The sequence below is a fragment of the Galeopterus variegatus genome, unplaced genomic scaffold (assembly GCF_000696425.1).
Source record: "Galeopterus variegatus unplaced genomic scaffold, G_variegatus-3.0.2 Scaffold1148, whole genome shotgun sequence".
Taxonomy (NCBI): Eukaryota; Metazoa; Chordata; class Mammalia; order Dermoptera; family Cynocephalidae; genus Galeopterus; species Galeopterus variegatus.
Genome location: NW_007727259.1, coordinates 67483 through 93216, shown reverse-complemented (window position 1 = coordinate 93216; position 25734 = coordinate 67483). Strand labels below are relative to the sequence as shown.

Sequence of the window (25734 nt, the reverse complement as noted above, 5' to 3'; positions counted from 1 at the left end):
TAAAGTCTTACAATAAGTTTACAGTGGAGATATTATTCCTAAATTCCACGTTTCTAGAATCCTGATCCAGGCCTCCTCAGGTGGGGGGTCTTATTTGCACACCCTAAACATAGGTTAAGGTTTTGGGTCTTAGTGAGTGGTTCTGAAGTAACTTTAGGAAGAGAATATGGATATGTACATGGGAGGGACATCACCTGTTTAACGGACGGACCCCTTTATGTGAAATGGTTGGCAATTTTCACCAGATTTAGGCTCAGAACATATTTTACCCACAGGCCTGCTTTCACCTTGTGATTCAATCAGCATTTGGTTTTTGTATAATTTTCTTGAGAACTTTATTCAAAGAATCCCCCAAATGATTTAAACAGAACTATATATGTTCTTTTCTCTTTGGATGTATGAATACACGTACATTATAGATACCATACTAGCAATTTAGAGTATTTCCTGAGCTGCCTCCTCTCCTTTTCTACTTGCACTTTAAAGTTTACAGAAAAATAACCACAGCACTGTTTCAAAAACCTGTCTCCAATAACATCAGCAATTAAGGCTGGGAGGCGGTATTCTCTTCCCACTTCCTGAGGCTTTTTAATATAATTATGCTGGTTTTTCCTTTCCGTCTTGACTCAACTGAGTTCCCAATCTTTGAGTTCACCATTCAAACACTTCTTTTAATCAGAATCACCTGATGAGGTGAGTCAGAAGTCTGCAGAATCATCACTTCCAGTGACCAAACCCTGGCTGTTTCCTAGGCTCAAAAAGGACACAGCCTAGCAGTAATGTGCATGACTGGCAGAGGAGATTGAGCCTGACATTGAACAGCCTGGAAGTAACACAGCAGTATTCAAACACTGGAGGGCGGGGGAGAAGTAAGGGGTTGGAGTGAGGGAGAAGTACTTGTTTCCCTCTGCCCCATATTCTTTCTGGTAGTCCAAGGGAAGGAGAAAATGGATTTGGTCCACAGCAAGCCAGACCATTTGTGTAATAAAGGAAGAACTGCATGGATCTCCTTATCATAGACTCCTCTCTCCAGGTACCAAATCCTGTGCCAAATCCTGCCAAAGACACAAAGAGACAAAAAGCTTGAAAGGGCTCAATCTGAGAGCAAGTTAAGCTACAGGAAATCGGCTGCAAAGAAGTATATTAAAATAGGGCATGGGGAAGAGGGAATAATAAAGCAAGGCCCCTGTAGTCACCCTCATTACTTTCCTGTTCATACAGATAGATAGCTCCACTCACACAGCAAAGCAGACGGCTGAGCCAGCTGCAGCCCAGACTTCAGAGTAAGTGGTCATCTTCAAGGTTATCATCACCAGACACAGAGGCAGCTTCTATGGAGCAGAAACGAAGAGGAGAAAGTTAGACATTGTCCTATGTAGCATGCACTGCCAGTGAGGCTCAGGATAAAAATGGGCCTCTCAGTGCTCAATGACCTAGGAACCAAGGCTTTAACCTCCCTAGTTTGGAGAGACTGATGGTCTAGGGAGAAAATGCTGTTTGTACCTGATAAGCTGAGGCAGGACGGAGTATGTGTTATCTCTCCAGGACTCTTTTTGGTCTCATTGAGCATGCTGCTGAGAGAGGCATTAGTTTCTGTGGCCTGAGGAGATGAAAAGAGAAAAAGGAAGACCATGTGTGCTGGTGGGAAAGGAGAAGCCACGCTGTTACTTTACTCATAGGATCTGGTTAAGGCAGTTGAAGTTGGCTGCCGCTAGAGACACAATACCTCCTTTGATCAATTAGTGGAGAAAGAGTCCTTAGGAGAGCTAAGAAAATATCAAGACTAGAAACCCTCATTGTCTCTCTATGCACTAAATTTGCTCAGAAGCAGCACCCTGAATAACTACAATGGCTCACTTACCACATCTCTCAACATGTCTTGGACAGTTCTGTTTTCTTCCATGTCTTCAGGAAGCTCAATTGCATATCCTTTACGAACTAATTCTAGCCCAATATCAAGTTTCTGAGAAGAAAAATGAAAAGGGAATGATGTTCTCTCTGTAAGGAAGGGCAAGTCTGAGCAAACAGAGCAGAAGAGCTAGGATTGATGCTTTAAAGGCATCCCTTTTGTGGGATGGTGAGCAAGAACTTACAAAGTAGGTGTAATATCGGATAAGGGTTTCTGGGAAAGGAAAAGTAAAAGAGGCTATGAATACAATTAAGACAGAGTGAGGAGTGAGTGAATCTCAATCTTACCTTTCCACTGCTAGTATCATATAAGTAAATCTTTGGCCAGGTTGAGATGCCAGTGTGGACGTAGCTAGAGATCTTGGCCACCAAGGGCTTCCAATCAGCACAGTGAGTGAGTCTCTCAAACTCATCCAAAGCTTCCTCTTCCCATTGTTCACCTGGCAAAAGATTGTAAGGGGTGCCTCAGAAGAGGTCAGTGCTGACAGGGGTGGGGATTATACCCTGGAGGGAAACTGGAACTACCCCTTTCTACTCAGGAAGGCACTTATGTCTTCTCTGGTGGGTTTGGGTCTGCCAGGCAAGTTTCTGGCTGTTGCTCTCTAACACTGGTGAGAAAAAGGCATCTGAGCTCCCCGAACACAAAAAGCCTGGGAATGTGGGAATTCCTCCCATGTGCTGCATGAAAGTTATTCTATTCAAAGGCAAGGTCAATAGGCCTTGTGACCAATTTACCTGAGGGGGCAATCCGTGCCAGACTACACTCTATTGCTTGAAATGGAAGGCTTAGGAAGTCACTCCTAAAGTGAAAGAAACTGAAATTAAAATCCTAGGGCCAGAAGGGCCTTCTTATATTCCTTGCTTTTAGACAAAACCAATTGACAAGCATAAGATAATCATCTGCTCTCTGTAAACAGGTTCCCTTCCAAATTCCCCTGGTGATGAGTGCTAACAGCACACCACTCCACGGCCAGGGCTGAGTCAACAGTTGGGATTCCAGCTGTCTCCACCCTGGCCTCCCCACTGACCTGAGAGCCCTGAGGTCCTTTAGTGGGCAATCTCCATTATCTCCAAAGTCAACAAAGTAGAGGTCTAAGTTCCCATTTTCCAAGGTCCCAAGTACTTGGGCTCGATACCAGGAACCGTTTGTAGGTAAAGGTGCTGCTACAATGTCTCCTACGTGCACAATCAAGTCTTGAGGCTATACATGGGGGTGAGGAGTCAGGAGGGGGTAGAGTTACAAAGTGGTAAACTAATAAACAAACAGGGAAAACCAGAAGGAAGAATGAACGAGTAACTGCCCCACAGGAAAAGGAAGATAACATATTACAATGAAAAAGATATGCCCCTTTTTCATCAAACCCCAGCTCTGTCTCTATGGCAACTCACCAGACTATTCTCATAGTACTGGGTCATCTCACTGACAAGCTTATCCAATTGCAGGCTGCGGAAGCCAATGATTTGGATCCAGAAGTGGTTAGGGTGTTCAGAAGCAGAGACATAGACTTCTAGGTACTCATCAGCATGAAAACTGAAGTCAGGACTGGGAACTGAACACAGGGATAAGATGGTGGTCATATCAGAACCATCTCTGGCTGAAATGGGGAGACTGCATCAAGGAGGTGAGAGGTACAAATACCAAGTGGCTGTTACCATATTTAAAATGGCTGGAAGGACAAATGGATGATTCATAAAGAACATTCTGTAGAAAGGTTATGAAACTATCTCTTGTACTTTTCTATGTATCTGAGTAACATTCTTAGTCATATGCCATGTATTTAAGTCAGTCACCAATTATAATAAAGGTAAATCCTCCATACGCTAGCTGCAGCATGGATCAGCAAAAAGGTATGGGCCTGTTCTAGATCCCACTCTACTGCTGATTCATTATGTGGCCCTGGACAAGTCCATGAGCTTCTTGGGAGCCATGGTCATCTCTGCCCATGCTAGTACCTATGTACAGAAGAGAAAGCTCGTGGCATTTTTAATCTTGAATAATGATTTTTAAATACAGTAATGAGACAGAAAAAAAAATCAGGCTGAGAATTTTACTCATTTAAATTTTACTTGTCTAAATTTTACTTGTTTGGAAGAAGAATATCATTTACTTATTTGGAAGAATATTTGACATATTACTCACAAACTAGTTATCTGTGTCAGCACATTTCTATCTCATTTCCTTTATCATTAGCTTGTTTATATTTGGAAAAATATTATTTATTGTTTAGTATTAATCCAAATGAGATACTAACAGCAAGGCACATCTGTGATGACACACGTATAAGCACAGTCATGAAAAGAAATTTTTTATTGCTTCCTATTTTGGGTCATCTAAGATAGTATTTCCATCTTCCATACAGTTAACGGGTTCTCTCTTTGTTACATACTTTCAAACATGGACATCTCTGAACTGGCCTGAGCTCCAGACTTTCGAATGCTGTCATCATTAGGTTTCTCCCAGGAACCTTCTTTTGGTCCTACCGCAGCCATGTCGCCGCCTCCTTTGCAAGGAAGAACCACCAGGGGTGTGGCCTGCTCCATGCTAGAACTGGTGCTATTCCATAAAGTTGGCTCTCCAGCATCACCTGGATCTGTCATTTCCTCTCTTCTCACACTGATTGGCTGCTTGCGTGGGACTCTGGTTTCTACAGAGTGGGCAATTCTCTTCCGAAGTTCTTCATCTTCTGAAACTTTCTCCAGTATCAAATGCTGGGGAAAATTTAAAAAGGGATGTTATCTATGTGGACAGATATTCTGACCCAGGATGGAGTAAAGGGTTCTTTTCATTCTTAGGGACAATTCAAAGTCTATCAGCTACTTGCCTTAGCTGCTGTCACTTCCTTCTGTGTTCCTGAGATTTTTATAAGTCTTGATAGTAGTAATGTCCCCTCTGATTCTCTGTCACAGGTAATCTTGGCTCCAGAGGCCTTACAGATAGAACGAATCGTCTCACCGCCTCTCCCTACATTGAACAATACATAAAAATCTGTCCTTCCCTCCTGGTCAACCTTAACAACTACAGAAGTCAATATTTTGTATATAATAGGAGAAGGGAGACAGTTTTCATTTCCAAATTAAACAGAATGTAAGATGTTGAATGGAAAACAAGAATCCTGAAATCATTACTGTAGGAAAGAAAATAATGGATTCTTTGCTTTAGCAAATTTAAACTCCACACTTTGGCTAGGTTAACTTCATGTCATTTCCATTTTTTGACCACTCAGCAAGGCCATACTTTGTATCTCCAGCTCTCAAGAAGATATGCTACATGGTGTCAGAACACTGGACCAAGGATGGGACATTTCTCTGCCTCCAACAGCAGCACTAAGGAATGATCTAGGGGAAAGCATAATAGGCGGTCTCTACAGCATTATCTTGAAAGATCTGGGACAACATGAGCATCCCTAGTTTCCCTTTAAAAATCTTATGAGATTTTAAAAAATCTGTTTTGAGGTAAATACAAGTATTCTCCAAAAAGTTCGTGGAAAAATAGAATTGAAAGATAAAAAAGTTCATTGGGGGCCGGCCTGTGGCTCACTCGGGAGAGTGCGGTGCTGATAACACCAAGGCCACGGGTTCGGATCCCATATACGGATGGCCGGTTTGCTCACTGGGTGAGCGTGGTGCTGACAACACCAAGTCAAGGGTTAAGATCCCCTTACCGGTCATCTTTTAAAAAAAAAAGTTCATTGGAAGTTTCATGTTAAGTACCCTTGTACATTTACCAGAATGCTTCTTGAATCTATTTGTAAGGTTCACATCACACAACTTCCTGAGCTAATGGGTTTTATTTTACCTCAGTTCTATAAAAAGGTAAAGCTCTGGTCTCAATGTCCCTGTCTTTTTTTTCCCCCTCAGCAGGGTGAAGGGGCACTAGGCCAGAAAAAACCCTTGGGAAGGTATGAAAGAAAAGGCAAAGGTAAAGAATACAGGAAACAGCAGAGGAAGCCATCCAGTGGTACCTATGATTCTGCCCACAGATCTCTGGGGAACTGAGAGTTGCTCAGACACCAGGGTATTCTCTGTCAGGATCTGATGAATTGCTGCTTTGGCCTTGCACACCTGAACAGGAAAACCACTGATAAGAAGCACTCGCTCATCGCCTACATTTTCCGTGTCCACATCAATCCGAGCACCTGTCTGTTTCCGCAGCTGCAGAGAAAAGGATACGTGGCAGTACATTCTGGGAGAGGTTCCATTTGGGCCTGGCTAAGGACACTCTAAACCAAACTCTGGAGGAATATGGAGGTGGCCAAAGGCATCAGCTGATCAAAAATGCTATAATTGGTCCTCAATTACCTGTACCTATGGAAGGAGATTAGTAACAAAGGTAACTCCAAATTGCAGTTATTTCAAAACCATTCCATCATTTTATTTGAGTAGAGAATGAAATATTTTGTTTTGCCATTTCAACTGAACAATGGAAAATGATAAGAGCCAAGCAATTAAATATTTACTGTCAATTAACAGGAGGTTCATTAATTCCATAACAGAATAGTTCAAGTTATACCAAGCTGACAATTACTCACTCTAAAACCCCTATTTCAAGTGAAGTCATCCATTCTCCAGGGAATAGAGGTACTTTCCTCTAGAAGTAACAGCACAGTTAGCAAAAAAGTTCCTGTAGTTTTTCTTTTTAAAATATACATAGCATGGGTGTGTTTTATGATATCGGGTCAGAAGAAGGAAATGAGTCAACAAATAGAATCCCTGGGAAAGCCGACTGCCTGCTCACACACTTACCTGTTTAATATTGGCTCCTTGCCGGCCAATGATGAGCTTCACAGCCTCCTGGGGAACCCGCATCTCTATCTCGATGTCATCTTCCCCAACAAATGTTAGCCGCTCTTCTGCGCAGGTCATGGTTTATCAGACAGACTTCAGATAACACCGAAAGCTACCACTAGCCCTTCCCCAAATTCTGGCTGTCAAAGAGGCACTGACCCAAGAGATAAACTGAGCATCTCAATCATAGTGACAAGGAGAAGTAGCAGTGGGAATTAGAAGGTCTCAAAAGACCAGGGATGGGTATTTTCTCTGGGATACTGTTTCAGATGCTAAAATGGGAAAATCAGACTGTGAAGAAGAGGTGCTGAGTTTGGGGCAAACTGCTTCTTCTAAGATAAGACTCCTAGAGTAGAATGAAGGCCAGAAGTTGCCCCAGGCATACATTAGGCTCAGAACTTCTGACTGATTTGTACATAAAATCATTTTTCCAGGTCCAACGTGTGGGAAAACTGCCTTCTCCTAACAACTAATTAGAGAGAAGGCACATATAAAAAAGATAAGATATAGATATTTAAAAAACCCATTGCTACATTAATGTTGCTGAAGGAAACACATCAACAGAGTTATGAGTTCATTTCATAGACTAGCTTCACAGTAAGAACATAGAAAAGATAAAAACCAAACAGTTTCAAAGATTCCTCACAGAAAGCCAATCACATCCCAACAAACAATACCATCTGGCAAGGAGTTTTCATTTCAACTTAACAAGGCAGAAACTTAGTCTGAACATTTTCATATGCACAGCCATGTGGTTCACATACCTCTGCTTTCCCTATACCTGCGGTATAGGATATAGGCAATTGTTGCACTGGCTGGGATCCCGAGGCCCAGGGCTATTTTCTGAATAGTGGACAAGCTTGTCCAAGAAGTCCTTTCAGTGGACATTTTCTGCTGGTACTCCTACTTACATCCTGAAATAAGCAAACCAGGGAAAAGCAGCTTTCACCCAACATCTGTATGACTGGCAGAGAGGCAAGGGAACAGTGTTGAAAAGAATACTACTGCCTATTTTCCCATTTCAAGAGCTTCAGCAATCTCAAAATCTATTTCATATAAAAGATCTCAAAGTATTTTTAAAAAGTTAGCTAAGGGACACATACAACTAAGTAGAGACTTACCTCACTCCCCACCCCACTGAACTATACATTGATCACAGTTTTAAAAGACAAAGACACAAAAAAATTATTAAATGAATCAAATATTTTAAAAATATATACTTAGATTTTATATAAAACTGCTTAAAATCCCTTATCTAAGTCTTTCTATGCCTCCTGGCCTTTCCAGAAGGTGTTGTCTTTGCAAGGAATGCCATTCCAAGCATAGTAAAGTTCTTCATGCTACTTATCTTTCTTGGAAGTGTAGTGTTCATTTACTGTCTCTACTTTTTTTATTTAATCCTCAACCAACTATGAAATGGGGTTCTGTCCTGCTCCTTCACCAAAACTGTACCTTTGCTTAAGGATAAATAAATGTAATTTATGCTATAATTTGCCTCCAGCTACAAAAATTCAACCCAAATAATTATAATACATAAAAATGTCTTTCACCTTGGGGGAAAAAAACCAAACTAGTTGTATCCTAGTAAGGCTAAAAACATACTCATTAATATTTAATGAGGACCTACTCTGGAATAAAACCTTGGTTCTACACATGCTTTCCCTGAAAGCCTATCAGGAAGAGGGAAAGGAGACCCAGCAGAGAAATCTCATTCTAAGCAGCAGATACAGTCAGGTAAGGAGACTGGAGGTGAATTTCTTATTACTGCCATACGGACAACCTGAATTTGCATCTGGTCTCAAAGAGCTTTACTGATCAGTAGAAGTGAATAAGGTTCTTCAGAGAACTACAGGAAATCTGCCAAATCTATTTTTTTCTAGCCAATAGTTTTAAACAAATTTAATCCACCCTCTCAATCAGACTCGTGCTCTGGAGGGGAATAAAAAAACCTTATTTTGGTGGAGATTTCAAGTGTCTCATCTATTCCAGGCAATTAGTTACTCAATATACCCAGTATATCGCTTTTAGAGACTGATCAAGGTGAGAGAATACTACTCCTCTTCTCCCCCACACTTTTTTAGGGGGTAGGATGGGAAGGATTTTTATCCCCAATTCACTGGATAAAAATCAGCTTTTTTGAAAAACGGACTCCAAATAAAATCTTTCACTACTGTGATAGTTTAGGTGGTATCATGTAAACACTTTTGTATACACCAAAGGAAAGGAAACAAGTTCCATTTCATAAAGACTTTTTGCTTAAAGAATTCTTGCACACATAACCTCCAAACTGCTACTTTCCTACACTAAAGGGTGGCTTATTCCAGGTTTCTAGAAAAGATTTGATGACTTTTATCTCCTAGTTACTTCATATATCTTCCCAGATGGTCTCTAAAGTACAAAGCTTGTCTTCATTATTAATGTGGCTCGTTAAGTAATGCTAGTTCTTTGATGTGGGCTGAGTATACTGGGGACAGGAGAAATAAGAATTCCTGCTCTGAGACACACAATCTAGTAGGAAAGATAAACAAAAACATGTAATTACATGGCAATGCAAAGACAATATGAAGTCTTGGTCAATGCAACAGTAGGGAGGAGCTAGAAGTTAAAAGGTTTATTTCTTAGATGGCACATAGTTGAAAACCATCTCATTAAAATGACTCATTTATCTGCTGCATTCAAACCAATAAATATTGAGTACCTGATGTGTGCTTGGCCCTTGGGAGAGAACAGACAAGATACAAAATTAAGTAGCTACCTTCACGGAGCTTCCCGTCCTGCAGGGAAGGTCTTGATAGGCAGGAGTCTGTAAGTGTTCAAGATTTCAGAAAATGGAAATAAATGTATCCCTATGAACAAGAGCAATAACTTGCTCTGTATTTTAATGCTGTCTGCCTTTACCACCACCTTTCTGGCCATAATTCACATGTATGGGGCATAGAAATCATAGAATTTTAGAACTGGAAGGGACCACAGAAATTGATTCGATTAAAATGTAGCAACTGGGGAAACTGAGGCTCTCGGATATAAAAGGATTTCCCTAAGGTAACACAGCTAATAAAGTTATTTCTACACAATACAGTGTGCAAGGGAAAAAAGACTGCTTTAAAGGGCAATCATGGGCCAGCCCGTGGCTCACTCGGGAGAGTGCAGTGGTGATAACACCAAGGCCATGGGTTCGGATCCTATATAGGGATGGCCGGTTGGCTCACTGGCTGAGCGTGGTGCTGACAACACCAAGCCAAGCGTTGAGATCCCCTTACCAGTCATCTTTAAAAAAAAAAAAAGGGCAGTCATAATCGCACCGCTTTACAAAAGCTCAAAGGACTAATACCATTCTTTTCCCTCTAGCTCTGAAAATATAAGGATCAAGACAAAAGGATACCTAATATTCTTGTTGCTCTTCAGCCAACCTGTCTCCCCCACCACCCAAATCCTGACACCCTACACTAGGTTGGGTTTTGTTGCTATAGGCTTCCATAGTATTCCAACCATTCCTTCATAACACACACCATGCTTGTAAAGTCTTAATTAACGACTTTCTCTGTAGTGAGGAGAATGAATTGAAGGAAGCAGGGTACAGAAAGACCAATCAGAGACGGGTCGAGGTGTCAACGATGGAAGAAGTAGATGGATTAGAGTTTTAATAAGCAGAATACACAAGACTTAGCAATCGATTTATGGAAAAGCAGAGGGCAGAGCCAAACAGCTGGCTATCAAATTTCTGGTTTAAGCACGTGGTATACAGTGGTGTTTGAGATAGAGAACATTGATGATTTGGTGGTGGATGGAGTGTGTGTCCCAGGAAGATGAATATCTATGACGAGGATAAATCTGTTGGGCGACTTCTATATGAAACAAAAGCAAAATTTCACTAACTCCTCTTTAGATATTACAAATGAATTTGTGCTTATTATCAACTGATGTCTCAAAGAATGAGTATCTACTTGATTCATAAGAATAGTTTTGTTTACCATTTGCATATCCTTTCACAGCTATAAGTTTCCCTTAAATAAAAGTGGGAAATAATGGTGGAAATGGGGATAATTTCATAGCACTGAATGCTAGTTTGATTTTATTATTTAAAATTGAATGGTCTGTCTGCAGAGAGGAGGCTAAATAAATACTGAATAGGAAGGGAGAAGAGACTAGAACTTACGGTCATAGTTCCTGGGGAAGCTAAGAAGAGACGTGGATCATTTCTGAGTGTGAAATGTAGCTAGGTAATGGCTTTAGTAAAAGCTAACTCTGAAATTTCCTGACATTTGTATTAGACAGTTGCCAAAGACGACCTTATATGCATAACTAGTCTTATTTTTATGTTATCATTTCAAAATATTTGTAGCAGTTAAATCACACTGTGAGCTCCATGCCGGTAAGGATAACTCATTCCAGTATCTCCTGATAACCAGAACCTACAACGTAAATAAAACATGGTAACCTGCTTATAGAATTGAAGCACCTCATACGTTCTCATCCTTGGTACATTTCTTTTAAAACCGTGAGTAAAAAAAGGCCTCAAGCCATTCTCTCAAGTTAAGGAAAGGATCTAAAGTTCAGGCTTTGAAATGGGGGGTCTTCAGCCAAACCCCATAACGATACCTGCATTAAAGAATAAGGAGAGAGATTGGAAAAACAAACAAAAACCCTAGTGTATTAGTGCGACGACTGTAAACAGTCATCCTATTGCAAATAACTAAAGAAAAAGCTGGGGAAAGTAAAAGGCAAACTAACTCGGGGCAAAGTGTCTCTCGCACCGGGTCCGTTGGGGCCTAACCCTAGGACCAAAGCATCTCCTTTGGATGCAGCTACTAGCCCCCGCCGGGAAAGCTACCCCCAAACAGAGCCTCGGAGACCGGGGCTCTGGAACCCGCCCTGGGCCCCACACCCGCGCCTCGCCCCGGCGCGTCGGCGCCTCCCTTCCCTGGACCCCGCATTTCCGTCAACCACTGCCCAGCCTCTCCCACTCCCCAAACCTCCGCTCTCGATCCCCGCCTTTACCGCTCCTCCCAGAGTCAGCCGTCGCACGCCCCACCTCACGCCTAGCTCCTCGCGCCTCGCACCTCCACACGGCCACCCCCGCCACCTCCCACCCACACAGCCACGCCCAGCCCTGCGGGAGGTGCTTCAGCCGCTACTTCCCCGCCCCCGCAGCCCGCCCGCACCAATCAACGCCCCATTCGCAGTCGGACCAATCGCCTTTCCCGCCACAACCAATCCTTCCGTCGGCTGCCTCTGAGCGACGGGGCAGCTGCATGCTAATTCCCAATTACCCGGATGGAATCCAAAGCCGGCCCACCCTGTCAGCCAATGAGGTCCCGGAAAAGGCGAGGTTGTTCATCGGGATCGCACCTGCTGGGAATTAAACAGCCAAGTTACAAGCTTCACGGAGCTGTCACTCAGCCCGCCGCTAGGCTAATACCGAGGAGGCTTCCGCCTCCTAAACACTGGGGGAGAATCAGCGCTCCCGAGGTTGGGACCAAGGTGCGAGGGGGTTGGGTATCATTCACTCATGCTTGTAACCGCTCACACAAAATTGGCGCCTTTGTACCAAGCTATTGCCACTCCACAGCCTCGTGACCGCAGGAAAGCAGCCTCGTGATGGGCGGTGCTCCACCGCTTGTTTCTCTTGGGATCTTTTGCCTCGGTCGGTCCCCCATGTTGTGACAGGGGCTCAGGAGAAATGAGAAAAAAATAAAAAATAAAAAATAAAAATTATGAACTAGGCTTCGCAGATGGACAGAAGGTCGAGGGGAAGGCCCTGAAACGCAGAGAGCGAGGACGCACGCTTCTATTCCTGGGCCGAGGCATGAACACACGGTGCGGGAGAGGTGGAGATGGGGCCGGAGTTCCGACCGTCGTGGTAAGGGGGCTGCGGCTAGTGCGGGCGTCAGGGGCCCGCCCTTCCCCGGGGATCGAGGGAGGCAGGTCGGGGCGGAAGGCGAAGGCCCGAGCCGGGGGGAGCTGGGGGGGCGTTTCTGGGGGTGGGTTTCTGCAGGCTGCGGTTTGCTTTGGAAGATAGAATTCCAGCCGTCGTCCCCGGGGGTCGGGGGAGGCAGGTCGGGGCGGAAGGCGAAGGCCCGAGCCGGGGGGAGCTGGGGGGGCGTTTCTGGGGGTGGGTTTCTGCAGGCTGCGGTTTGCTTTGGAAGATAGAATTCCAGCCGTCGTCAGGGTCGCTGGACCGTTGAGAACGGTTGGGCCCTGCGACCTCCTCACGAGCCGGGCTCTGTGCCCCCCTCGGTCCCCCGCCTTCCACTAGGGGCTCATCCTGGAGACAAGGGGTCGGGTGCTCCTTGTCGTTGGAAGATCTTCCGCACAATGCCTGGCACGTGATGAGCTCTCAATAAACGTTTGTTTGAATTAACGCAACTCTAGATTGTATCTTTGGTCAGTTAGGGAGATGCCTTTGGGTCTCAGTTTTTCGTTTTCTCTTAATTAAAAAAAGTATGTGTTTTAAATAAATAATAAATGCGCATTCTACAAAATTCAGAAGGCGGGCTGGCGGGTTAGCTCGGTTAGAGCACGTGTTGTTAACACCAAGGTCAAGGGTTCGGATTCCTGTATGTACCAGTCAGCTGCCAAAAAAAAAAAGGAACAAAAGGATATTACAAGTAAATGTCTCTTTTTCCTTGAGAGGCAATCAGTGTTACTAGTTTCTTGTGCATTTTTTTTTACAAGATATTCTGTACTTAACGTATGTATATATTTTTACCTGGTTAATAACACACTACACGTACTATTTTTTTTTTTGTCTTTTTTCGTGTCTGGCAACGGATGGCAACCCTCAGTGTCGCGCCCGTACCGGACCGGGACCGCAACCCTCGGTGTTGCTCCCGCACCTCGCTCAGCCAGTGAGCGGGAACCGGTCTGTAAGTGGGATCCGAACCCTTGGGCGGACTATCCAGTGCGCCACCCGGCCGGCCCTACACGTACTATTTTGCAACTTCCTTTTATATAGTCTAGAAATCTTTGCATGACAGCACGTGATCTGCCTCACAGTGATAGTTTCATAGTGTGCCTGAGGGATATAAGATATCCAGTCCTTTAACATTATATTGATATGCAAGCATACTTCATTCCACTCTTCTATGAGTATATTTGTATGATAAAAACTTAGGGATGCAAATAACAGGTTAAAGAAGTGTGTGCATTGGTTTTTTTTTATTTTTTTTTATTTGGACATATGCACTTTTGCAAATTCCCTTCCTCCCAAAATGATTTTTCTAATTTTCATTTCATCTGCAATGTTTGAGAAAGATTTTGGTAAGTATAGTATTGCCCAATTGCCTTCCACAGAAGTTTTGCCAATTTTCTCTCCCATCAGCAATGTCTGAAAAGGACCGGTTTGCACACTTGCACAGTGTTATCAAACTTATTGTTTTTTGACAGTCTGATAGTGTAAACGGTATCTCACTGCAATTTTAATATTCATTTCTCTTATATATAAGTTTGAGAATCTTTTAATATGTTTAAGTGACAATTGCACTTTTTTGGTAAATTATCTGCTTATATACTTTGTTCATATTTTTATTGGTTGTTGGGTCTTTTCTTAATATTTGCTCTTTGTATGGAAGTTAAAAATATTTTTTCCTTTTCCCAGTTTTCCCTATGTCTTTTTACTTTGTTTGTGGTGATTTTTTGCTATACAAATATTTTTTATTTTTACATAAGTGAATTTATCAACATTTTCTTTGATAACTTCTGGATTTCACACCATATTTAGAAAAGGCTTCCACTACCTAGATCATTTTAAAAACTCCTATGCTTTATTTAAACACTTTTGTACTATCTTTTTGTGTATGTATTTGATTCATCTGGAATTTATTTCGGTGTAAAGTTGTGAGCTAGGGATCCAACTTTACTTTGTTTTATCCAATCTTCTTATTCAAAGACCCCATATTTTCTCCTTTTTGAATGCTGCCTTTATGATACACAAATCGCCACATGTATTTGGTTCTATTTCTGTATTTTTCACTTTGTTCCATTGATATGTCCATTCATATCCTACCATACTGTTTTTTTTAAAATTGATGTACCTTGTGTTTTTTACCACAATTGAAAAATTAATGTACAATATACATGCAGAAAAATGCACAAACGATAAGTGTACATCTTGATGAATTTTCAAAAGTGGAATACATTCATGTAACCAGCACCAGGTCAAGAAACAGAACATACCAGTGCCCCAGAAGCTGTCCTTGTTCCCTCCCAGTCACTACTCCCTTCAAGGATAGCCACTCTTCCAACTCCTAATACCATAAACTAGTTTTGCCTGTTTTTGTGTTTTATATAAAGAGAATCACAGAGTATATACTCTCTTGTCTGGCTTCCTTTGTTCAAATTATTTCTGTGAGATTCAACCATATTGTTGAGTATAATTTTAGTCCATTCATTCTCATTACTGTATATTATTGTACTATGGGAATACACTATAATTTACTTTTATGTCCTACTGTTAATGTTATTTTGATTGGAATCACATATTTTCAGATTTCCTTGGGGAGTATTGTTGTCTTTATGATACAGAATCTTCCCATACATTTAAATCATTGATGTCCCATCAGTAGCATTTTAAAGTTTTCATTCATGTAGAGTTTACATTTTTCTTGTTAAGATTATTTCTAGGTATTTGAGTGCCTCGATTGCTATAACTAGTTTTACTTTTTATTTTTAATCTGGCGGCTGGCCAGTTCGGTGATCTGAACCTCTGACCTTTTGTTATAAGGCTGTGGTCTAACCAAGTGAGCTAACTGACAAGCCCTATTTTTACTTTTTTTTTTTTTTTTTAAAGATGACCGGTAAGGGGATCTTAACCCTTGACTTGGTGTTGTCAGGACCATGCTCACCCAGTGAGCTAACCGGCCCTCCCTATATGGGATCCGAACCCACGGCCTTGGTGTTATCAGCACCACATTCTCCCGAGTGAGCCATGGGCCAGCTCCCTATTTTTACTTTAAAAAAAGTAAAAAGTATCTGAAAATAGTTCAAAGCCAAGGAAGAATGTCCAGTGTTGCTGTAAAAAGCACAGGTCTACTTTATGGGCCCTCATCTTCCAGCTCCAGTGGGGGTGGGGGTGAGCAAAAAGGAGGAAATGAAGTGGAAGTCCAAAAAGGCATTAAAAATTAAACCACAGGAGGAATTTCTTAATCAGAGCAGTGAAAAGCAGGTGAAATCACTTTTCCTGGAAAATTTTAAAAAGAGGGTTGACTTCTGACTGGGTGTAGAGAGGCTGGGGGAGTTTAAGATATAACTTTAGGTGAGGTGATTCCAAACTCACTCTCAAGTCGCTGTGCATTTGGGATTTGTCATGTCTTTTCCCCTCTATGAGCCCAAATCAGGATTGAAAGGTTGAGTTGGGATTGGGTGAATTGGGATTGGGTGAATTGTAATTTCTTTATTCTCATCTCCAGTTCCTAAGAGTCTATTCTCTTTCCTTCAGGGGTGTTCTGAACAGGCAGCAGGAGGCAGTAGATGAAATGAGATAACATGAGGTCTGAGTTGCCCAGAGAGTTCAGTGAACAGGTGTTTCCACTCAAGAAGCCAAAGCAGAGATGTAGTCTTTGGCTATAAGTCTGGGCAGTGAGGGGTTCTCAAACACAAGTAGCCTGGCTCCAGAACCCTGGATGCTCGGAGTTCCCCTCAAGTACAACGTGAAAACGATCCATTCAAATGATATTCAGCTGTCTAAGTCTTTGAAAAACAGTACTCATCTCTCCTTTTGCCCATCGTAAGTATTACTCCTTCCTTCCCCATTAATCAAACCTCTTCACTAGAAACCAGCAACTGGAAGCATGAGCCTTAGTATCATAATTTATGCTGGTGCTACCATTCAGTCTTTAGGTCAGATTGATGAATCGTGGCAAGTGCCTTAAGAGAAAGATTCTCCTCAGCGTCTCTGACCACCACCACCCAGCTCGAAGTCTTCCTATGTAGTTCCCCTTAAAAATCAGTGTGGAGGAACAGGACTCAGGAGTCCCTGGTCTCATAAGCTCTCCAGCCTGAGTCACTACAATGCTCACTTCTTAGAGGAAAAGTCCCACCCAAAGGTTTCTGCCTCTCCCTGGGAGTGGGTGCTGGTGGGAGAAGGGGACAAAGGAAGGGAGAATGCTGGAGGCAATAGTGTGTTTTCTTACAGAGCTCATCCTACCACCTGCTCTTACCTGTGCTAACGTGTACTTCATACTGTAATCCTTCCCAGCCTTTTCTCATTGCCTCTAATGGATCCTTTCAAGCAAAGGCAGCCTAAACCCTCAGCTTTCCCCCTGCAACCTGAGGCTTCTCACAGCAGAAGTTGTTAACCTACGTTCCATGGAGTATGTGAAGGCTTCAGAATGCCTGGATAATGTATAAACATTTTTGTTCACAGCTTACACCAGAGGGGAATTTATAGCTTGCACCAGGTATTCTCAGAGTGGTCTGTGATTCGAAAAAGTTGAATTGCCTTTCAGAGCTCTCATCTCTTGAATCAGGGATTCAGCACAGCAAAGGAAGTAGAAGTCAGAAATTAGAGAATGTATCAGGGACCAAAATGGAGAATGCTGAAATGGTGCCAGAGGGTCTTTGGGTCCAAAATTCTCCCAGCTTAGACAAGACCATGTCTGAAATGGAAGAGAGGAGGGGTGAGAGGAGGGCGGGATAGGATGACCTCAGGAAGGTTCTGTCAAGCAGCGGTAGGCAGAAGGTGAGCGGGATCAAATTCTTCTCAAATCTGAAACAGCTCACAGATTGTTCTGATATACTGGGAATTCCTGAGCATTCTCTGTCTAACCTAAGAGGTTGTTGAGGTTAGAACCCAGAAAAGGAAGTTGGAAATCTGAAGCCTCCATTTTTAATCAATGAGAGTGTCCTTTGCTGGGAGCCAGGCATTTCACTTCCATCTATCTGACCCCTGTAATTTCTGTTCCTTTCTACCAGTCCCTGAGGCAGAGGTAGTTAAGGACATTGGGAGAAGAGACTGAGAAGAAAGTAAAAACAAAACAAAAAACCCCAACTTTCTGAATCCAAGTGCATTAGAGTGATAGAGTGAAGGAAGCTGAGGATCAGCAAGTGATCCCGGTGCACTCTAAAAGTTCACAGTGGGCGGACTTCACCTTTCTCATAGGCCCTGTCCTGCAACTGAGAGGCCCTGGGAGAGGGCAGTGTGGCAGAATGCACATGGCTGAGTCAAATGCAGTCCTCTCACTAACTAGCTCTGCACACTCGAGCAACTGAATCTATTTGACATAGTCTATAAGCTAAGAGGCCTATCTACCTTATAGGGTTGATGTGAGGATTAAATAAAAAAACATAAAACCACTGGTGTAGAATAGGTTCTCAGTAGATGTGATTTTCTTCTCTCTGTACTACTGTCCCACCTGGGCAGACCCTCCATTGGGTTGCCCCACAGTGTGATATAACACCCCCACACATGCACACCACACGCTCATGTCCCTGGCTGTATTTGCATACTTATTGGCACACAACAGCCTGTACAGTCATACCTTAGCTAAGGGCATCCTTCTCAGACAAGATAAAGGCCTGGCTTGCTGATGATTGGACAAGCTGTGGATGGGCTCATCACAGTGACCTTGTTACATTCACCCCTTGAAGGTATCCTGGAAAAGCTGTGAATGAAGAATGAGAGGTTGTACCGGGGAGTACCTCCACAGGCATTTCCCCAAGATTGAGTGTGTTTTTGGGGGGGACACTGTCCATGGCTGCCAAGGAGACCCTAGTTTATGCCCAGGGTCATCGTATCTGGAGATGTGCTCTCCAATATAGTAGCCCCTGGCCACATGTGGCTATTAAGCACTTGTAAAGGTAGCTAGTGTGACTGAGGAATAAGAATTTTAATTTATTTAATTTTAATTAACTTAAAATTTAAAACATACCTGATTCAGTTATTGGAAAACTTTTAAGTATGTTTGAAGCAACTTGGATGTGTGAATCTACTTCTTTCAACAGTGAATTTTATGAAATCTAAATACAGATAAGGTATTCCTGGTGAAAATTTAAATTCCTGGTGACTGAATTGAGATGTCATATAAGTGTAGAATATACACTGCATTTCAAAGACCTAGTATGGAAAAATAATGTTAAATATTTCACTACTGACTTTGAAGTGATAATGGTTTGGGTACATTGGGTTAAATAAAATATAGTACTAAAATTAATTGTATCTGTTTCATTTTGATATTTTTAATGTGGCTACTAGAAAATTTGAAATTACACATGTGACTTGAATTCTATTTCTATTGGGCAGTGCTGCTCTCTGGAGACTTTGGGCAGCAACACCTCCCCTCACCAGAAAGTCATCTTTTCTCGACTGCCTCAGAGGCTTCCCAGAGAAGATTTCTCTGAACAGCAACGCTGTTTCTCCCCTTCTCTGCATTGCAGAGAGGGCAACTAGAATGAGAACCTCCGGCCCCCAACTCCCAAGTCCCAGCCTAATAAGCTGCTGGTGGAGATGAGGGGGAGGGCTGTGCCCTGGGAAACCTTTCTGGCACATGATAACTGGAGCTGGGGTGGGGTGGTTGCTGGGATGCTAATGAGTTGCCTGTGCACGGGGGCGGGGAGGTTGGAGGCTCAGGGATACACCCATTTCTCAAGAATGTCGGTTTCTCCAGTTTCACTCTCCAAATGGCCAGTTCTCAACACTCACCTCTGGCCCCTCCCTCAAATTCCCATTCCTGTCTCACTAAAGAGCTTGTGTGCCTGTGAAGTCCGGCTTTGTCTCCTCAGTGGCACCTGTTCCTCTTACCTGTAGGGACAGTTTGAGCTGGGAATCTTCTAATGAGTGGGAATTTAGGGAAGTAAAGTCTCCTCAGAATGAGGACAACAGTGGCAGGAATCGGCTAGGAAGCTCACGATGCTTGCTTGTGGTTTGGTGTAGGGTGAGTGGGAGCTCCAGAGAGTGCAGAGAAGCTCAAGGATACTGGGCAGATGCTGCTGCAGAGAGAGAAGGGCTGGCTCCCCAGGGTGGTGTGATTCTCCACTTCTCAGTCCCTCCTCCCCTCTCCCTTTCACTCCTCCCCTTCTGATGATGCTGAGGCTGCTGCCCTGTCCCTTGAGCTCCCAGCATCTCTACTTTCTTTTTTTTTTTTTGGCTCTGCTTTGCCCTCTGAAGCACTCTCAGTGGTAGTCAGCAGTTCCACCTCCCACTCTGCCTCCCCATCTGGGGTCTCCATATGTAAGTCGGTGACCTCTATCCAGAGACAGCTTCCCCCTGGGGCTGCACTTAAAACAGAACATGAGCAAGCTGCAGAAGGGTAGCGGAAATTAACTAGGCAGGCAGTTCTGCTGCTCCCCCCTTCCCTCCACTTTTCACTACAGCTTGCTGTGCCCCTCCTCCCTTGTTCCTCCAAGCCCAGTTCTACCGTGTTCTGGGTCTCTCTTCTTAGACAACTACAGATTCTTTCTTTTGTTAGTCATTTCCTAGGAGTTCCCTTCTGGTTTTCCCCCAAGGGCACTAGGGATCTGTGACACAGGAATGACGGGGAGATCCCACTGAGAAATGAGAAAGAAGGGAAGAAGCTGCAGAGGGATCTCCTGGAAGGTGGAGGATCTCTCCAGCTCCAGAAGATGGAGAGTGAAAGGGAAAGGATTGAGTCTGAAACTGGGGCTGAGGGTGCTGATCTCTCAGGCATGGTGAGCCTGCTTAACCTGCTTGTCAGGCTGGGTTAGATGGAGGCGAGACCATCGGGATACATGATCAAGAGGCAGGCAGAAGGGTAGGAAGCGGGGAGAAATAGAGTGAAGTAAAGAAAACTCCGGAGATCATGTTTAGTTTTGGCTCCTCCTGTTGTGCCCCTTGGCAGCAGGTTTAATGACAGACAGAGGAAGGTGAGGGAGGCTCATGCAGACACAGTGCCGGTGTATAGCCTGTTCTCACCCATCCCACACTCTCATCCTGGTCCTCTCCTTAGTCTGAGGCTCTAGTTCCTTGTGCCCGGGGGCTGTGGTGGGAGTGGGGAGCAGAAAAGAAAAAGAAACTGCCTGGTTGAGGAGAAGAGACTCCAAGAAGCAAGTGGCACTTCCCAGATCCACCTCTGAATTAATCTCATAGCTGTTGTCGGCAATTGGTACTTGTTATTATAGGACATGTGTGTGAAGAAAGCTTAATGGTTAGCATAGAAGACTGGAGCCTTGGTTATGTTTCCTGCTTTGGGTGGATAGGGGTGGGGTGGGGAGGAGGGTGCAGTGGTGAAGAGAGGGCTGGGCTGACTACAGGGTCCATATGGGCAGTTCCCGGGGACCCTCAGAGAAGAGATTACAATGCTACCCTCGGGCTGGAAAAGCTTGCAGAAGCAGATTCTTATCAGGAGGCATTGCTGGCACAATGCAGGCAGGTGGGAGAACTGAGCTGCTTGGAACTAGGTTCTGGTCCAAGTGGCCTTGTTTCTGTCTTCTTTGGTATCTGAAACTGACTTGGCCAGGTCCCCAGAGTGGAAGGAAAGATCAGAAGAGCTTGGCAGTGACCCGGTTACCCCCAGAGTTCTTATCCCCAGACGGCCGAGGTGCCACAAAATCAAAGGTCATGTGATGTTTGACCCGGCCCTTGCCCTTGCTCCAGAGGGCAATCAAGCCAAAGCAGAGGGTCACAGAGGTGAGGAAAGGAAGGAAGCCGACTGCCAGCACCATAGCCACACCTCTGCTATCCAGAAAGAAAGGCCCTGGGATCCCTGGCGTGGTGATGTTGGAGTTGGAGAGAGTGCCATTTGGTGGTTCAACTTGGATTACTTCCAGCCAGGTCCTCAGGGAGTCATTCCCAGCCACATTGCTGACCACACAGACATAGGCCCCTCTGTCCCGCAGCCGCACTGAGCGGATCTCCAGCGTCCCATCCCCTAGGACCCTTACTCTCCCAGCTCTTCCTAGCCAAGCCCCCTGAGGCCTCATCCAGGATACAGTGGGGGCTGGGTCTCCATCTCCAGAGCAGGAGAAAATGGCATGCCCCCCCTCCTCTGCAATGACCCACCGAGGCCCAGACTTTCGGATCAGGGCTGGTTTGCAAGTGAAGTGCCCTGGAGGTAGGATGTCTGAAAACTCCCTCAGGTTTTTCCCCTGCACATGCTGGGGGCCTGCACAGGCAGGGGGGGATGTGCCAAAGTCCAGGTGGCGGCGGAGCCGGAGCAGCCAGAGGAGGCGGCAGTCACAGGTCAGGGGGTTGCCAGACAGTCTCAGGGTGACCAGTTTGTCTGGAGAAGGGAAGGCTGTTTCCTCTAGTGTCTGAAGGGCGTTATCTGCCACATCCAGGAGGTGGAAGGCAGTCAAGCCATGGAAGGCGTGGGCAGCAATGGAGGTGAGACAGGCCCCTGACAGTCGGAGCTCCTGGAGCCGCACCAAGGGGGTGAGCCTTCGGGCTGGGATGGCTGAGATAGGGTTCTGAGATAGATCTAGGACCCTGAGGAAGCTCAGGTGGTGCAGTGCTTGGAAGGGCACTGAGCTCAGATTGCAGCGGGTTATAGCCAGACTGCTAAGATTGAGCCCAACCAGGCTCCCAGGGTCCAGAGCCTCCAGAGATGGCCAGTGGTGGATCTCCAGCTCTGTTAGCTGCCTCAGCCCTTGAAGTGCCCCAGCCGGCAGCCTCCCAATATCCAGTTCTCGAAGCCTTAGAGCCACTAGTGCTGGGAGCCGGGTGAGGGCCAGACCAGGCACTGTGCTGAGGTTGCAGCGCTCCAGGGTGAGGGTGCTCAGCTTGGCCAGCCCTGCAAAGGCCCGTGGGGCCACAAACACCAGGTGGTTGTCCCCAACCTCCAGCTGTTGGAGGCTGCCTAGCTCCCCAAAAGCTCCATCTAGGAAGAGGACAATCTGGTTAAGGCGGAGGTCTAGCAGTGTGAGGGCCGACAGGCCTGAGAAGACGCCAGGCCCTAAGATTCGGAGCCGATTGCCCTGCAGCCTCAGGGTGAGTAGGTTTTGTAGGCCATGGAAGGCCCCGGGCTCCAGGGTGGAGAGCTGGTTGTAGCTGAGGTCCAGTTCCTGGAGCAGGCCCAGGCGGGAGAGCATTCCCCGCTGAAGCCCCCATAGGCGGTTCCCACTCAGGTCCAGGAGTTCAGTGTCCAGCGGGAGTCCCCCGGGCACAGCCTCCAGTCGCCTGTGGGCACAGAGCACTGCCCGGGGCTGGGAGGTGCAGTCGCACACAGCAGGACAGCTGCCACCACTCCCTCCAGGCAGGAGCAGCAGGAAAAGAAGGGGGCACCATGGGGGCCAGGCTTGCTTTGGAGCTGTGGCCGCATCCATCCCTTCTTCGATCCTGGAATAGATGATAAAATGGCCATTTTTTGGAAAGTTGCTTCAGATGATGGTGACCCCAAGCTTCCCTGGCCCTCCTTAGAGAGGGGAGAAATTGGTATATCTGTCTCAGCATTGCCAGCAACTAGGGCACAGAACCAGGAGGAATTCTGGTGCACTACTTCCCTAGGACTTCCTGGGGCTCCTCTCTGGGGAATCTCTACTTTCCTCCCCTTCCAGCCCTGGATAACCAGCCAAGTGTTTACTGTAGCTCATGGAACCCTAGTCAAGCCTGATTCCTGTTGAGAAAGTTTTGTGAGAATGGCACAGGTAGCAGCAGGGAAGTAACTTTGAGTCTCCCTGTAATGGGTTTTTACCAGTGCCTGTGAGGACCAGGAATGCCTCAGGTCCCTTCTCCCTGATATCTGCTCTTCCCAAGCTCTGCTCTGTCCATCACTGCCCTCTCTTGCTCGCCCTATTATGTACCCATAGCTTTGCCTAAGGCTCAGGGAGATCACATCCTCAGCTAGAGTTCCCTGTCCTCATTGGAGAGAGGTCCTCACCTTGACTAAGTCACCCAAGGCTGGGACACATGCCCCCAGTCTCTGCCCTCCTCCAGCCTGGCCCAGGGCCTGAGCCCTGGACTAGCAAGATCCAATCTCCCCAGAATGCCTGTGTGGCTGACAGCCAAGCTGTGCATTAGCCATGGCACAAGATGCAGGGGGCACTTGACTCGGGAGCAGGGGATCCCTCCTCCCCTACAGATGGAGTTGGGGTGTATAAGGGACCCAAAGGATGACCACGTTTTAAGTTCTGATGCTCAGTCCTCAATCTTCGACTTCTCATATCCTCAGCTATGGTGTTTTGATTCTAGTCCAGTGTGTGAATCTGAGGGCAAGCTCTTGTTCCCTTTTGCCTGAGCAATACCCAAGAGATGGATGGTGAACTAGGGAGATGTAGATAAGCGAGGGGAGACAGCAGCTGACCAGATGCTATGGGGTGGGGGTGGGGGTGGGGGAAGGGAGTCCTTGGCTGGCACTGCAGATGTCTGGGCACTGGCAGTATGTGGAGCCTGTTGATTTAAAGTGGGTTTCTGGGTACCAGAGGCCTGCACAATATCAGGAAGGCAGTTACTACAATGACCACTGGGGACTGGCTGTGGTGATAGAGGAGAAGGGGTCCGCGAAGTGGTGAGAGTCCTTCAATTCACCCCATTCAGTGCCAACTGGGACCTTAGGCGAGGGGAGTATTGGAACTGGCAAGGCACGGGCCCCCTGTGAGGCAGCATGCCTGAGTTGCTCCCAGCTGCAGATCCCAATTGATCCCTTTGGGTTTTTGGGCTTTAGGCCTTCTGGACTCTACAGGGCCTCGTTTCTACCACATACCCTATTTTCTCCCATGTGGAACTTGGCAGAGGTAGTTTAAGAGACAGTGTGATTTCTTCCCCTTGCCTACCCACTCAACACTCTCCTCTAGAAGGATCGTTCTAGTGGCTATTCCGTAGCCACTTCAGAGGATTGTAGTAGTTTGGAAACTAAAGAAAGAGTCCAGAAGAGCAGAGAGATGCAGAAAACCATTCTGAGGCCTGGGATGAGAAAGAATGGCCTGGGGCCAAGGCTGCTGACCTAACAGGTATCAGTGGCATACTAAGAGTTCTCCAGGGAGAGAAGTGTCCCAGCCCTGCCCCCATTCTCCCAGTGCCTGTTCTGGGAAGTCCACCTGACAGCTAGCTTTTCATCACTACTGCTGCAGTTCCTGTTCACCCTTTGGCTCTACATTCAGCAAAAGTGCACTGAAGCATGTACCCTGCTGTCCTCCTTCCTGCTCCTGTGAGTTTCCTCTTAGTTGCCAAAACCTGCCAGTCCAGGGGCTGGGGGCTCTGGGGCCAATCTCCTTTATTTAGAAGGCAGCTAATTTAACCACAAACTTCCTTTGCCAACCTCCATGGCTACAGGACTGGCTTCTGTCCACTCGGCAGGAAGAGAGATGGGTGTCAGAACCACTTTTTTCTCTCCTTCAGTGGGGTGGGGTCTGGGGCATCACCCTCTCAAGGACAGCGATCTTTCTTTTTGTCTCTATATGGCAGTCCGGGGACACATTTGAACAGGGATATCCTCTTTAGAGCATACCTGATTGAGGCATGGGGGGGGCTCCTGGGAGCAAGATTTCTGGAATACCTGCGTTGAGTGTGGGGGAAACCCCTCCCAGAGCTAGAGGGAGCACTGGGGAGATGGAAGGGAGGTCTCCTTGGAGTTCTTCCACCCAGGGGCACCTGGGATATTTTAGTTTCCCCATCAAATTCCTGTGGGACCAGGATTAATGATGAGACTGGGGTTGGGGCACAAACCCTCTTGCTTTGACAGGCACACTGGTCTGGCCTTGCTTCTGAGAATGTTATGGGAAAGGGCAGTTGCAGCTTCAGGACAGAGGGTAGGGGCACTTACCGGAGAAGCTGGAGGGTGGTATCAAGTTGGGCACTGCCTCTGTCCGTGGCTGGGAGCCCCATCCCATTCGAGCTGCACCTTGGCCCCGCACCTCCCCTGTGTGCCTCACTCCCCACTGCCCACTGCCCGCCCGCCTGCCTGCCGCTGCTGCTGTTGCTGCTGCTGCAGCTGCTCCGCCAAGACGGAGGTAAAGAGCCAGAAAGCATTTCTCCTTTTCTCTCTCTCTCTCTTTTTAAACCAGATGAGAATGAGTCTGCAGCAACCCTGTTGGTGCAAAATAAATAAATAAGGCAACCAGGGAGGGCTGCAGCAAGCACCACTACAGGATGGCGAGTGAGGGGGGAGGGGGTGAGGAGGGAGGCTCTGGTGCCTGGGGAGGGCTCATGCAACA

General features: G+C 45.8%; 2 protein-coding genes across 3 annotated transcripts; both read right to left on the bottom strand.

Annotated features, from left to right (window-relative positions):
* Positions 1-316: 316 nt before the first annotated feature.
* On the bottom strand, positions 317-11583 carry TDRKH (tudor and KH domain containing). Of its 2 annotated transcripts, none has more exons than XM_008575141.1 (14): positions 10850-11583; positions 7458-7607; positions 6652-6758; positions 5871-5970; positions 4731-4870; positions 4296-4617; positions 3298-3458; positions 2937-3109; positions 2644-2708; positions 2197-2348; positions 1862-1963; positions 1504-1600; positions 1240-1331; positions 317-1055 (listed from the first exon to the last, which is right to left on the bottom strand). In XM_008575141.1, exons 2-13 carry the CDS (start codon positions 7579-7581, stop codon positions 1279-1281), a joined length of 1596 nt encoding a protein of 531 aa, XP_008573363.1. In that variant the 5' UTR covers positions 7582-7607; positions 10850-11583; the 3' UTR covers positions 317-1055; positions 1240-1278. The 2 variants fall into 2 exon arrangements, with proteins under 2 accessions (XP_008573363.1, XP_008573362.1); XM_008575140.1 differs by having other exon boundaries at positions 5871-6060; positions 10850-11582.
* An 8867-nt stretch (positions 11584-20450) lies between these two features.
* LINGO4 (leucine rich repeat and Ig domain containing 4) lies at positions 20451-25509 on the bottom strand. Its single transcript, XM_008575139.1, has 2 exons — positions 25344-25509; positions 20451-22921 (listed from the first exon to the last, which is right to left on the bottom strand). The coding sequence occupies exons 1-2, from the start codon at positions 25403-25405 to the stop codon at positions 21127-21129; spliced, it is 1857 nt and encodes a 618-aa protein (XP_008573361.1). The 5' UTR covers positions 25406-25509; the 3' UTR covers positions 20451-21126.
* Positions 25510-25734: the final 225 nt, after the last annotated feature.